This window comes from Eschscholzia californica, unplaced genomic scaffold (assembly GCF_041429995.1).
Source record: "Eschscholzia californica isolate CP2 unplaced genomic scaffold, dmEscCali1.0.p SCAF_1, whole genome shotgun sequence".
Lineage (NCBI taxonomy): Eukaryota > Viridiplantae > Streptophyta > Magnoliopsida > Ranunculales > Papaveraceae > Eschscholzia > Eschscholzia californica.
In genome coordinates this window covers 4,141,571-4,154,463 of record NW_028238198.1, presented here as the reverse complement: position 1 = coordinate 4,154,463, position 12,893 = coordinate 4,141,571, and the positions used below count along the sequence as shown (strand labels likewise).

Sequence of the window (12,893 nt, the reverse complement as noted above, 5' to 3'; positions counted from 1 at the left end):
CGTGGCAGATGTGGAGAAAGAGTTTATGGCAGGTGTGCCATATGCATCAGCCATTGGGAGTCTTATGTACGCTACGGTGTGCATAAGACCAGACAAGACCAGATATTTCCCATGCAGTGGGAGTAGTGAGCCGATATTCTAGTAATCCAGGTAAGCAACACTGGGAAGCAGTGAAGTGGATTCTCGGGTACTTGAGAGGGTCCACTAATGTACCTTTATACTACGGACGGGGAACTTATGTTTTAAATGGATATGTAGATGTAGACTTCGCAGGGGACCTTGATAAAAGGCGAAGTACGACAGGGTATATTTATACCTTAGGATCGACTGCAGTGAGTTGGAACTCGCGGTTACAGAAGCTGGTAACATTGTCAACAACAAAAGCAGAGTATGTAGCAGTGACAGAAGCAAGCACGGAGATGATATAATTATGGTTGAAAGGTTTATTACCAGAGTTGGGACATGAGAAGAAGAATAGTATTTTGTATAGTGATAATCAGAGTGCTATTCATCTTGCCAAGAACTCAGCCTATCATGCAAGGACAAAACATATAGATATTCGTTACCATTTCATTCGGTCGCTTCTGGAAGATGGTGAGCTACTACTGGAAAAGATTCTTGGTTCGAAGAATCCAACAACCATGTTAACTAAAGGGGTCACAATTAAAAAACTGAAGCTCTGCAAGGCATCGGTTAGTCTCCCGGTCTGAGAGAGTCAGATAGCCGCATCAAGAAGGTTATGTTAGTACCAATCCAAGGTGAAAGATGAAGGTGGATATTCTACAACTCCAAGTCACAGGTTTATTTGACCCCAAGTGGGAGATTGTTACATGTGGGGCCAATAAACAAATAGTCAAGTAGGTGGTGAGAATTAATTGTGATTGAAATGAAGCTCTTTGTTCTTTTCTGCTTGAATTTATTTCTTCCCTAGATTTAAGGAGGAAATTGTTTACCATAAATTTATGGTGATAAAAGATTTTTACTACCCAACAATCAAGAGTATCTTCAATGCAAAAACTCAGAAAAATCTCAATTTATTTTATGTGTCAAGTTCGAACTGAGATTCTCACTCTTAGGTGGCGAAAATAGAGATCCTCAATTTTTTGTTGTCTCCATTGCGAAACTCTAAACTTATCTTATTTACTAACGTTGCTTAGTTATTTTTGTAAATAAATAATTAGGTATTTAGAAAATATAGAAGACTCAATTTTTATTGGTTGAAAATCAAATATTGATGTGTTGGACAATTAGAGATCTATTCCACCCTCGACACGTCATCTTAGAGATCCAAATAGAGTGTCGTAATGGAGAAAGTTTTTGAGAGATCAGGAGAGTTGTGTAAGTGTGAGAGGGTGAGAGAGTTGTAGTGAGACATTGTAATCGGGGACTGCACTAGACATTCTTTGCGGTAACTCGGAAAAGTTGTAATTTCACATTCATAGTGGATTAGCTTGGTGCGGCTGAAAGAGGACGTAGGACTTGCTCTGAATCTCTATAGATCTTGCTTGTCAATATTCTTTATTTGCTTCGTGGTTATGTTGTATTTATTCACCATTGCATCCAAGATCCTGGTTTTCCGCATTAGAAAAAAAAACTCTAAAGTAGACTGATCACCTATAGGGTGGGTCGAAATAGTCCCACACAGATAGGTTTAAGCAAGCAAGGGAGTTGGAAACTAACATAAAAACACAAGACAGATAATGGGGAAAGCATACCTTTCATGGGGGAGGGTTCATCACAGTAGCTTGTTGGTGGGGCTCTCGAGTGTCGCCTTTGCGTTGCACTATTGCATTGGCCTGGCACACCCCCTACCAATCCTTAACTATCACAATTTGTTTATTTCCGTGACTGACCAGTGCTTGACTGAGGCTGCCGGCACGCAAAAGTCTTTTCTAATGATTCCAAGACTACTAATCTACCAGGGGAGAGCTTTAACTTGAAATCAACTTATGAAATTATATTCAGCCTAACACAAACAATACATTAAATTAGCTCCTAGTCAAACTTATGAAAATAAACTACCACCAGAGAGGAGTTACTCAGCAATCGATGACCCTGTGAATGCATTGTATGCAGAAGAAGGATATGACAGAGAAAAATATTGAAAAGATCCTTGACCCTGTGAATGCATTGCCTGATTGATACTGTTGCTCATATTAACGACCTGCAGCTCTGTAGGTGGCAAATCTCCTTCCAAGTATTGCACAACTTGTTTCATGGTGGGCCTAGCTGCTGGAACACTATGAGAACAAAACAACCCCAGCTTCAGAACCAACTCCATCTCTTCAACCACATATTCACCTCTCAAATTTGGATCACTTGTTTCTAAAATCACACCTTTACTCCAACAAGAAAACACCCAATCCACCAAAACTAGATCCTCTTCAGTCTCAGATTGGTATAGTTCTGCTGGTTTCTTTCCACATGCAATTTCAAGCAAGAATTGTCCAAATGCAAAGACATCAGTGCCGGTCGTTGCCTTTCCAGTTCTAGTCAGTTCTGGTGCTATGAAACCAAATGTCCCAACCACATTGGTTGTCTGAGGATTCGTTCCACGATCGTACAATCTTGCTAGACCAAAATCTCCCAATCTTGCATTCATTTCGCCATCTAATAGAATGTTACTAGCCTTGATGTCTCTGTGAATCACAACCTGTTCCCACCCTTCGTGCAGATAAAGTAATCCACTTGCCACATCTTTGATGATTTTAAATCTTTGGTTCCAATGTAGTGTCAGTGATGAGTTCATTTGAGAGCCAAAGAGGAACTTGTCCAGACTTCCGTTAGGCATGTAATCGTAGACCAAAAGTAACTCTCTTTTACGTCTGCAATAACCTAATAGTTGTACCAAATTTTTGTGCCGAAGTTCACCAAGACTAACAATCTCCGCTATAAATTCCCTTATGCCCTGTCTAGAATCATGGGAATGTATAGATCTTGATATTTGAATCTCTGGCTACCGTAGTTGAGCTCCCAATCTTCCACAATATCGGCAAACTTCCTCTTCCTTCTTATGATAAAAAAGATGATGAGGATCATTGTTAACGCAAGAATTGGGACCAATATAGGTAACCCATACACCAAAATCTTTGGTTTCTTCTTCGATCCTATTCTAGGTAGCTTAGGAAGTCGCGAGAGGTCGAGTTCTTGAGCTCTCCCATTCATCTTAAAGCTCCATCCTAATATATAATGTGATGTTAAAAATGCTCCGGTTGCTGAAGAAAAGCCTACGTACATCGAATCTAATATGACAGTTGAAAGATCTTGGGACAAAGACAAGAGTGGAATATCTGGTTTAGGTATGTTAATTGGAGCTATTGTTACATTAAGTTGCTTTTCCACCCCATCATATTCTACCCAAACTTGCATTGGTTGTCCGCTTGTAAGGCTTAAGTTCCTGTAACCACCTTCTTTGCTACTAAAGTACTTGGCTGGAGAGGATTGAACGGAATTGACACTATTGATATCGATTCCGACATGGTTGTTGTCTATGTCATCTACCTCAGGGCTATAGTTATCATCTAGTTCCACAGCAACGACATGGTTTGAGTGATTTCCATTGTTTGATGCATTGAATAAGCCTAGATATTGTCTTGGTAAAGGTCCTGGTTGAGCCTCTCTGTGAGGTGAAAGAACAAAAGCTATTCCATGACCGATTAAATCGTTATACTGGGGGGTTATGGCAAAAATAAAAGTAGTAGAGAAAGAAAAAGTAGTTGTTCTAGCAGTAGTGTTACCATTTGGATCTGGTGGTAATGATGATGAATTATTGATCTTGAATTTAAGCGGACAGGAGTAGAAAGAACGGCCTACTTCTCTTGTGTAGTCATTGGTTAATCTTAGGAGACCATTGGGTGTGACATAAGCTACTCCCTCGAGATACAGATCAGCTGCATCTCTGAAACCATTATAGACGAAACCAAAATTATATTCTGATGAGGCTTCAACACTTTTATTTAGAAGAAATACCATGGTAGATACAAACTTGAATAGTAACAGTATCATGGTCGGATTCTTCATTTGTAAGCATAATCTTTCTCTCTCTTATTATGTGGGCTTATATTCCTCGCAGCTCTAAAAAAAGAGTCAACCAAAAGTCCTGCAGAATTAATGTGGTAGGGGCCGATCACCCAATCAACTTCTTGACTGGATACAATAACACCACAAGGTTAATCAATTTAGACCAAACATTTGAGAGAAAAATCAAAAAGACTGACTTAATTTTTTGGTAAGCCTTAAATATAGAAGCAAGTTGATGACTATGGTCCTGTGAATGCATTGCCTGCAGAAGGGTACACAGAGCAAAATCCTGAAAAGTATGATTAGCACTAACATTATCATGAAAGAGCTTTGAAGAAGACAAAACATGGATGCCAAGTTCAACGAGGAGATAAGACACCCAAAGGACCTCAGAGGCAGCATAGGCGAATGCCTTATGCTCTACCCCAACATAGGACAGAGCAAGAGTTTGCTCTTCCTGACTGCTCCCTGTGGTAGTTCTTTCTGAGAGCATCATAGTGAAAAACTCAGAAAACAACTCAGTGACCAAACCATATGAGTTCTGCATTGAGACAAACTAAACGAAAAAGGAGAGCACTAACTTGAACTTCAACCAACCATTATATTGTGCATTGAAACAAATTAAACGAGAAGAAGAAAAGTCACCAACTTCGCTATGTTCGTACGGACTAAATTAATTGATATCAACGATCATCAGAGAGGAATGACTTGGCAATCGATGATGATGATACGGTGTAGGCCTTATTTACATAACCAGGGTAGGACATCACAATTTCTTCACTGCTTCCTCTACGATTTAGGTTTACGGAAGGACTATCCTCATATGGAAGGCCAACAACTCTGTTTGTGAGAGTGTCAAATCTCCTTCCAAGTAAAGAACAACTTGTCTCATGGTGGGTCTAGCATTTGCTAAATAAGAGAACACAGCAAGCCCAAATTCAAAACAAACTCCATCTCTTCTACCACACATTCACCTCTCAAATTTGGATCACTTGTTTCTAAAAGAACTCATTACTCCAACAAGAGAACACCCAATCACAAGAATTAGACCCTCTTTTGTCTTCGATTTCGTGCCTCTATGGGTCTACTCCCACATGCTACTTTTCAAGTAACAAAGCCCCAAAAGCCAAAACAGCGGTGCTAGATAACCCAATGTTCCAACAACACCGGTTGTTTGAGGATTAGTTTCACAGTTATACAATCTTGCTAGACCAAAATCACCTAATCTGGCATCCGTTTCACCATCTAGTAGAGATATTACTAGCCTTGATGTCTCTGTGAACCACAACTTTTTCCCACTCTTCGCTAGTCCATGAGCTGCACCTTTCACGATCCTGAATCTTTCGTTCAAATTGAGTTTCGGAGACGAATCCATCCTACCGAACAGGAACTTGTTTGGGCTCCCCTTTGTGTCTGCAATTGTGAAAGGATTAACCTTTCAATGATGTTCGAGACTAATGATTTAGCCGAGAGATGAGAGGAAGAAGTAAAACCGAAATGTAGATTGAGAATATAAATTCTCTCTGTGTTTTCATTGATTGTATAAGTTGGTATTTATAGATACATGAGGTAGGGTTATCTAGTTAGTTGATATACACATGAAATATACATAAAATCATAACAACTTGACTAATTCAAACTAACTCAAATTAGATTCTCCATAATCTTCTCGGCTGGGACATGGTGATGTGGTCGTGTGGTGTGTGTCCCTGAATACTCCCCCTCAAGTTGGAGCAAGAATGGTGATGATGCCCAACTTGCTAAGTATTCGTTAAAAAGCGTCAGCACCAAGTGGTTTGGTGAAGATGTCTGCAAGTTGTTCCGTTGTTCGTATAAAATGAGGGGAAATAACATTTGTCTTGATTTTCTCACGAACGAAGTGACAATCGATCTCAATATGTTTAGTGCGTTCGTGGAAGACTGGGTTATGAGCAATATGGAGTGCAGCTCGATTGTCACAATGTACAGACATCGGAGCCGGATGATTAATTCTTAAATCTCGGAGTAGATATTTTAACCATTGTAGTTCACAGGTGAGATTAGCGAGAGCACGATATTCTGCCTCAGCAGAGGATTTGGAAACCGTCTGTTGCTTCTTTGACTTCCAAGACAGAGGGCTAGAACCGAGCATGGTGAAATAGCCGGTGGTGGATCGTTTGGTGGTAGGACATTCTGCCCAGTCAGAATCACAATATCCAGATATATGGAGAGAACTGTTGGCAGACAAGAAAAATCCATGGCCGATGGTGCCTTTTAGGTAACGGAAGTAGGCGATGGGCGGCATCAAGATGAGTAGCTGTAGGGGTTTGCAGAAACTGACTGAGATTGTTGACTACGAAACTGGTGTCTGGTCGAGTAACAGTGAGATAAAGTAATCGACCAATTAAGCGACGATAGATGGATGGATCAGATAAAGGTTCACCATCAGTGGGACTGAGGCGAAGTTTCTGTTCCATCGGAAAAGCGGAGGGGCGACATGCAGTTAAGCCCGAATCCTTGATGATGTCAAGGGCGTATTTTCTTTGACAGAGGAGTATTCCTTTCGAAGAACGAGAAACCTCAATGCCGAGGAAGTACTGAAGGCGACCTAGGTCTTTGAGAGAAAAAGTGTGATCAAGAAAGAGTTTGAGTTTGGAGATGGTTGAATCATCAGTTCCAGTGATGATGATGTTGTCGACATAGATAAAGACTTAGAGAGAAGATGAAGGGTTGTGAAGCGTAAAGAGAGAATAATCAGAACGAGATTGGGTGAATCCTTTGTTTATGAGAACGGAGGAAAATTTCGAAAATCATTGGCGGGATGCCTGTTTGAGACCGTATAGGGATTTTTGAAGGCGACAAACTTTTGACTCCCCCTGTGTAGAAAATCCCGGGGGAAGCTTCATGAAGACTTCTTCAGCAAGGTCACCTTAGAGAAAGGCGTTGTTGACATCGAGTTGATGAAGGGACCACCCTTTGATGGCGGCAAGAGAGAGAAGAACTCTAACCGTGACCAATTTTGCAACTGCTGCAAATGTATCATGAAAATCAAGTCCCTCAATCTGGGTATAACCCTTTGCAACAAGGCGGGCCTTGTAACGTTCAATTGAACCATCAGAACGAAACTTGGTCTTAAAAATCCATTTACAGCCAATGGGATGTTTAGCAGGGGGTAAATCAACGATGGTCCAAGTATTGTTGGATTCTAAAGCCATAATTTCTTTGGAAATTGCATCACGCCAGTGAGGAGACTTAACTGCTTGAGAATATGAAGACGGTTCAGTTGTAGAAAGGACAAAGTTTAGAAAAACGCGATGAGGAGCAGAAAAAACGTTGATGGAGAAATAGTTTGTGAGAGGATAGAGAACGGGAGAAGTAGATGAATCATTCATACTGGTACAAACGTAGTCATTAAGATGAGATGGTGGTCGACGATTACGATGAGGCCTGGTAGCCGAGATGCTGTCTGACGTAGGTAGAGGTGATGTGGAGACTGGTGTGTCTATAGTCGGTGAGAGAGTAGAAGAATCGTTAACTAGTGGAGGGGAGGTGCCCGTAAAAGGTGGAAGCTCAGAAGAAGATGGTGGAGTGTCCATAAGACTCTCACGAGCGGAAGTGTCTGGTCGAGATGAGGTGCCTGTAAGATTCTCAGTGCTAGACGGATTAATTGGAGGATTGAGGGCGCCTGTAGAGTTGGTCGTGTGTGTGACAGGAGCTGAACCATTTTGTGAAGAGGGTGAATAGTCAAATGAATTATTGTCGGCTATGGAAACAAATGGTCGATATAAACTAGAATTGAAATTGTGTGTAGAGGGAGATGTGAGGAAACGATCCTCATGAAATAATACATCACGAGAAGTGATAATTTTGTGAGAAGAAATGTCATATATGCGGTACCCTTTTTGACCATTTGGGTACACAACAAAGATGCCCATGGAAGCACGGGGGTCGAGTTTCATCTTTATTTAAGAGATAAGGCGACGAACATAGCATATACATCCGAAAACTCTTAAGTGAGTGAGGTCGGGTGGAGATCCGATTAATTTTTCATGAGGTGAGAGCCCTTGCAAGACAGGAGTAGGAAGTTTGTTGATTAAATAAACCGCCGTTAGTACACATTCACCCTAAAAAGAAATGGGTGAACGGGTTTGTAGACGAAGTGATCAAGCGACTTCTAAAATGTGACGGTGTTTCCGTTCAACGACCCCGTTTTGTTGAGGGGTGTACGGACAACTTGTTTGATGTGATATGCCTTTTGATTGGAACCAATGTTGAAGATCTTTATTCAAGAACTCTGTTCCATTGTCAGGACGAAACGTTTCGATTTCAGGAACATAAATTGTACCTTGTCCAGTTTTTAAACGGGAAATTATTGTCTGAAATTGAGTCATCACATAATTATAAAAATTAATAATTTGTGTTGTAGTATCTGATTTCTTTGATAAAAGGAAAATCCAAGTAGAACGGGAAAAATCGTGAACTATGGTAAGAAAGTAACGGCAACAGGATTTAAATGGAATGGAAAATGGTCCGATAAATCAACGTGGAGAAGTTGAAAAGGGCGAGAAGATGTAGAAGTACTAGAAGGAAATGGTAAGCGTGTTTGTTTGGACAATGGACAAATATCGCACGGCGTTTTATTAATAACAATAGATTTCATACATGAAAATTTTGAAATAAAATACTTGAATCTAGAAATGGATGGATGGCCTAATCGCCAATGGCATAAACTAAAAGACTCATTATTATTCGATCTAGAACTAAAAGGAACGGAAAGACAAATAGCCGGGTCCGTGTGAAGGAAATAGAGCCCATCATCGAGTTCACCAAGTCCAATCGGTGTTCTCGTTATTAGGTCCTGAAAAAGACAAGAGCCGGAATAAAAAATTACTAAACATTGAAGTGACTTAGTAATTACGGATACGGAGATGAGATTTATTCTAATATTAGGGATATGTAAAACATCATGAATAGAAAATGATTTAGAAAAATAAATAGACCCTATGTGGAGTACCCGAATAGGTGAGCCATCTGGTAATCTCACATAGTAATTAGGTGGAGCGACCTTAAACGATGAAAAGCGTGAGAGGGAGCAACATATATGTTTTGCTACTCCCGAGTCGATAATCCATGACGGAGTCGAAGGAGATATACCTGTTAGGTGGGCGTTGGCAGTATAAGCGATGACGACAGAGGTGCATGTAGATTGTGGTTGCTGGTTTAGGAGATGAATAAGGCCTTGGTACTGTTCCCGAGTGAGAGTGGTTGTTGCTCGAAGCACCTCCGTGTTATTAGAGGGTGCCGATATATTTGCAGCCATGGGAAATGATGTTAAACGTGGGCGGGCTTGTGAATTGTTGGATGGTGGATAACCATGCAATTGATAACATGTTGCCTTCACGTGTCCATGAGTTTTGCAATACTCACAATAGGGGCGTGCTCATTTCTGTTGTGGTCGGTCTCCACAATCTGGCCGAGAATTCTCATGGTGTGAGACGGCTAGAGCCGCAACCTCGGAACCAATAGTAGTATCAGCCATGATACTTTGTTGTACCTCTTCTTGTTTGGCAAGAGAGTGGATACGCAAAATCGACGAAAACGGGTCCATGAGGAGGATTTGACTTCGAATGGCCGAGAATCGATCATGGAGGCCTTGCAAAAATTCCATGGCTCGTTCTTGGTTTGTACGGTCAATGAGTGACTTACCGTGACCACAAATACAAGTGTCGACAACCATGAGTGATTGGAGTTCGTCTTGAAGCGACTTAAGGCTAGTGAAGTAGGACGAAACATCTAACGCATCTTGTTTGAGAGACGAAATGGCTCATTTCAGTTGGTAAATCTTCGGAGAATTGGTTTGAAAAAACCTGTAATGAAGATTACGCCAAATGTCCGAAGCATTGTCGTCATAAAGTATTGAAGATCGGATATTCGGAGCGACGGAGTTGATAATCCAACTACCAACGAGGTCATTACACCTCTCCCAAGAGTGAATTTCGGATGGAGTAGATGGTTTAGGAATCGAACCATCAACGAATCCAAGCTTGTCCTTGGCACGAAAAGCCATTTTCATGGCTCTTGCCCACGAAGCATAATTGTCTCTTGATAAGAGAGGAGTAATGAGGACTGTTGAGGGTGAGTCCGAGTGATGGACGTCGATCACAGGGGATACCCGTGGTGGTGAATCAGGTGTGTAAGCGGATGAAGGATCAGGAGAAGCCATGAGAGAAAAAAAAACAGAACTCGAATGTGATATAAATGGAGGAAAAGCTAAAGGATCGAAAATGCTCTTATACCATGTGAAAGGATTAACCTTTCAATGATGTTCGAGACTAATGATTTAGCCGAGAGATGAGAGGAAGAAGTAAAACCGAAATGTATATTGAGAATAGAAATTCTCTCTGTGTTTTCATTGATTGTATAAGTGGGTATTTATAGATACATGAGGTAGGGTTATCTAGTTAGTTGATATACACATGAAAGATACATAAAATTCTAACAACTTGACTAATTCAAACTAATTCAAATTAGATTCTGTTAGTACTATAAATTCGCAGAAGTTATCGAACCTATCCTTGAAATTGATCTGACTATGAAAATTAATCGAAAAGCTAAGCCAAGAAACTAAATATGTAAATAGAATTAACGAGGTTCGGCTTAAAGCCTACGTCCTCGGGCGAACAAGAAAACTTTATTGAAGGATAGATGAAGACGACTCACACAACCCGCAAGTTCGTCCCAAGATGGTACCATTTAGAAATTAACCTTCTATACTAGATCTTCGACGACCGAGAAATTAAACACCGCTAAAAAACAATGAATGAAATTTCTCTCACAGTTGCTCTCACTCTATGTTGAGTAGTTGTTGTGTTGTTGTTGTTGTTGTGTGTTTTACCAATACTCAAACCCCCTATATATAGCATTCAAAACTGACTCCAATCTTGAATTTTGAGCAGTTTCTAAATTTTGAGCAGTTTCCAAATTTTGAGTTGTTTCCAATTTTGAGTCCAATTTGGAATTGGATTCTCACCAAACCGACTTCCAATTGGAGTCTCACCACCGACTCTCACAATTCTCTACCTCGTACACAATTTGATATATTTAAAATTTTGGACGAACACCAAGGAACTCCTTGTAAGATATATCTGCTTCATCCGACTGCACCATATGACCATGGTTGCCTACGTACCTTTTTACAGGATCAAGCCTACCGTAGTTCTACCAACCCTTCACATAAAGTTTACGTTGTCGCCATTACGCCCTTTCGGGCAACTTAACACGAGCTGGTTTGTAACAATTCCAAGCAATGCTGAAATTGCTACACGTCACCACTTTAGTCAACATGTCCGCCTGATTCTCATCTGTGTGAACCTTCATGAGATAAACATCACCTTCCTCTATGACATCTCGTACGAAGTGATACCTGACATCGATATGCTTAGTACGAGCATGATGAACCTGACTCTTCGCCAAGTGGATCGCACTTTGACTATCACACCATACATCTAAACACTCCTGCTTAATCCCTAGATCATCCAGAAGACCCTACAACCACAATGCTTCCTTCACACCCTCGGCCATAGCCATATACTCGGCCTCCGTAGTAGATAACGCAACTGTAGATTGTAACATCAATCGCCAACTAGCTGGAGCACCATGTACCCTAAATACATAACCAGTAGTAGATCGTTTTCTATTTAGATCGCCAGCATAATCCGAGTCAACATAACTGCTTACCTGACATGTGTCTCCACCGAAGCACAACCCGTATCAGCGGTACCCTTCAAGTACCTCAAGACCCACTTCACAGCTTCCCAATGTGTCTTCTCCGGGTTTGCCATAAACCTACTAACCATACTGGCCGCCTGTCAAATATCCGGACGAGTACACACCATAGCGTACATCGAACTGCCAACTGCACTAGCATACGGTACACGATCCATATGATCTTTCTCCACCGTAGTAGTGGGAGATTGTCTTCCAAAGAGCCTGAAGTGTGGTGCCAAAGGTGTTGACACCGCCTTCGCATTCTGCATCCCGAATCGAGAAACTACTCGTTCGATGTAACCTTTCTGACTCAAGTACAGTTTCTTACTTGACCGCTCTCTTCTTATCTCCATTCCCAATATCTTCTTTGCAGCGCCCATGTCTTTCATGTCAAACTCTTGATTGAGTTGAGATTTCAACTTATCTATCTCCACCATGCTTCAAGAAGCAATAAGCATGTCATCAACATACAAAAGGAGATAAATAAAGTCACCTTCGCGAAGCTTCTTGATGTATACACAACAATCATAGCCACTTCTGCGAAAACCATGCTTTAGCATGAAAAACTCAAATCGTTTTTACCATTGGCGAGGGGATTGTTTTAATCCGTAAAGAGACTTCCTCAAACGTCATACTTGATTTTCTTTACCCTCAACCTTGTAACCCTCAGGTTGAGCAATATAAATTTCTTCTTCCAAATCACCGTGCAAGAAGACGGTTTTAACATCGAGTTGTGCCAGCTCAAGATCAATGTGAGCAACAATACTCAATAGCACCCGAATAGAAGTATGTTTCACGACCGGGGAGAAAATCTCATTGTAGTCGACCCCTTCTTTCTGTGCATAACCCTTGGCCACTAGTCTTGACTTATACCTTGTAACATTGATCTCAGAAGAATCCTCTTTCTTCTTGTACACCCATTTACAACCAATAACAGACTTACCTTTGGGCAATGGGACAACCTCCCATGTCTTGTTCTTGTGAAGAGACTCCATCTCTTCTTGCATAGCAACCCACCAACTCTCTATTTCCTCCGCGGTAATAGCTTGTTTGAAGGTGACCGGCTCGTCGTCTTCCGCCGAGAGTGCATATTCAACCACATTTGCCTGCCCATAATGCCTAAGAGG

General features: G+C 41.1%; 1 protein-coding gene and 1 pseudogene across 2 annotated transcripts; both read right to left on the bottom strand.

The window, feature by feature from the left end:
- Positions 1-1,930: 1,930 nt before the first annotated feature.
- On the bottom strand, positions 1,931-5,547 carry LOC147563390 (L-type lectin-domain containing receptor kinase IV.1-like; annotated as a pseudogene). Its single transcript, XR_015223945.1, has 2 exons — positions 3,986-5,547; positions 1,931-3,898 (listed from the first exon to the last, which is right to left on the bottom strand). The product of XR_015223945.1 is annotated as an L-type lectin-domain containing receptor kinase IV.1-like (transcript).
- A 3,892-nt stretch (positions 5,548-9,439) lies between these two features.
- Positions 9,440-10,222, bottom strand: LOC147563389 (uncharacterized). Its single transcript, XM_086655637.1, has 2 exons — positions 9,867-10,222; positions 9,440-9,770 (listed from the first exon to the last, which is right to left on the bottom strand). The coding sequence occupies exons 1-2, from the start codon at positions 10,220-10,222 to the stop codon at positions 9,440-9,442; spliced, it is 687 nt and encodes a 228-aa protein (XP_086511763.1).
- Between the last annotated feature and the right edge of the window lie 2,671 nt (positions 10,223-12,893).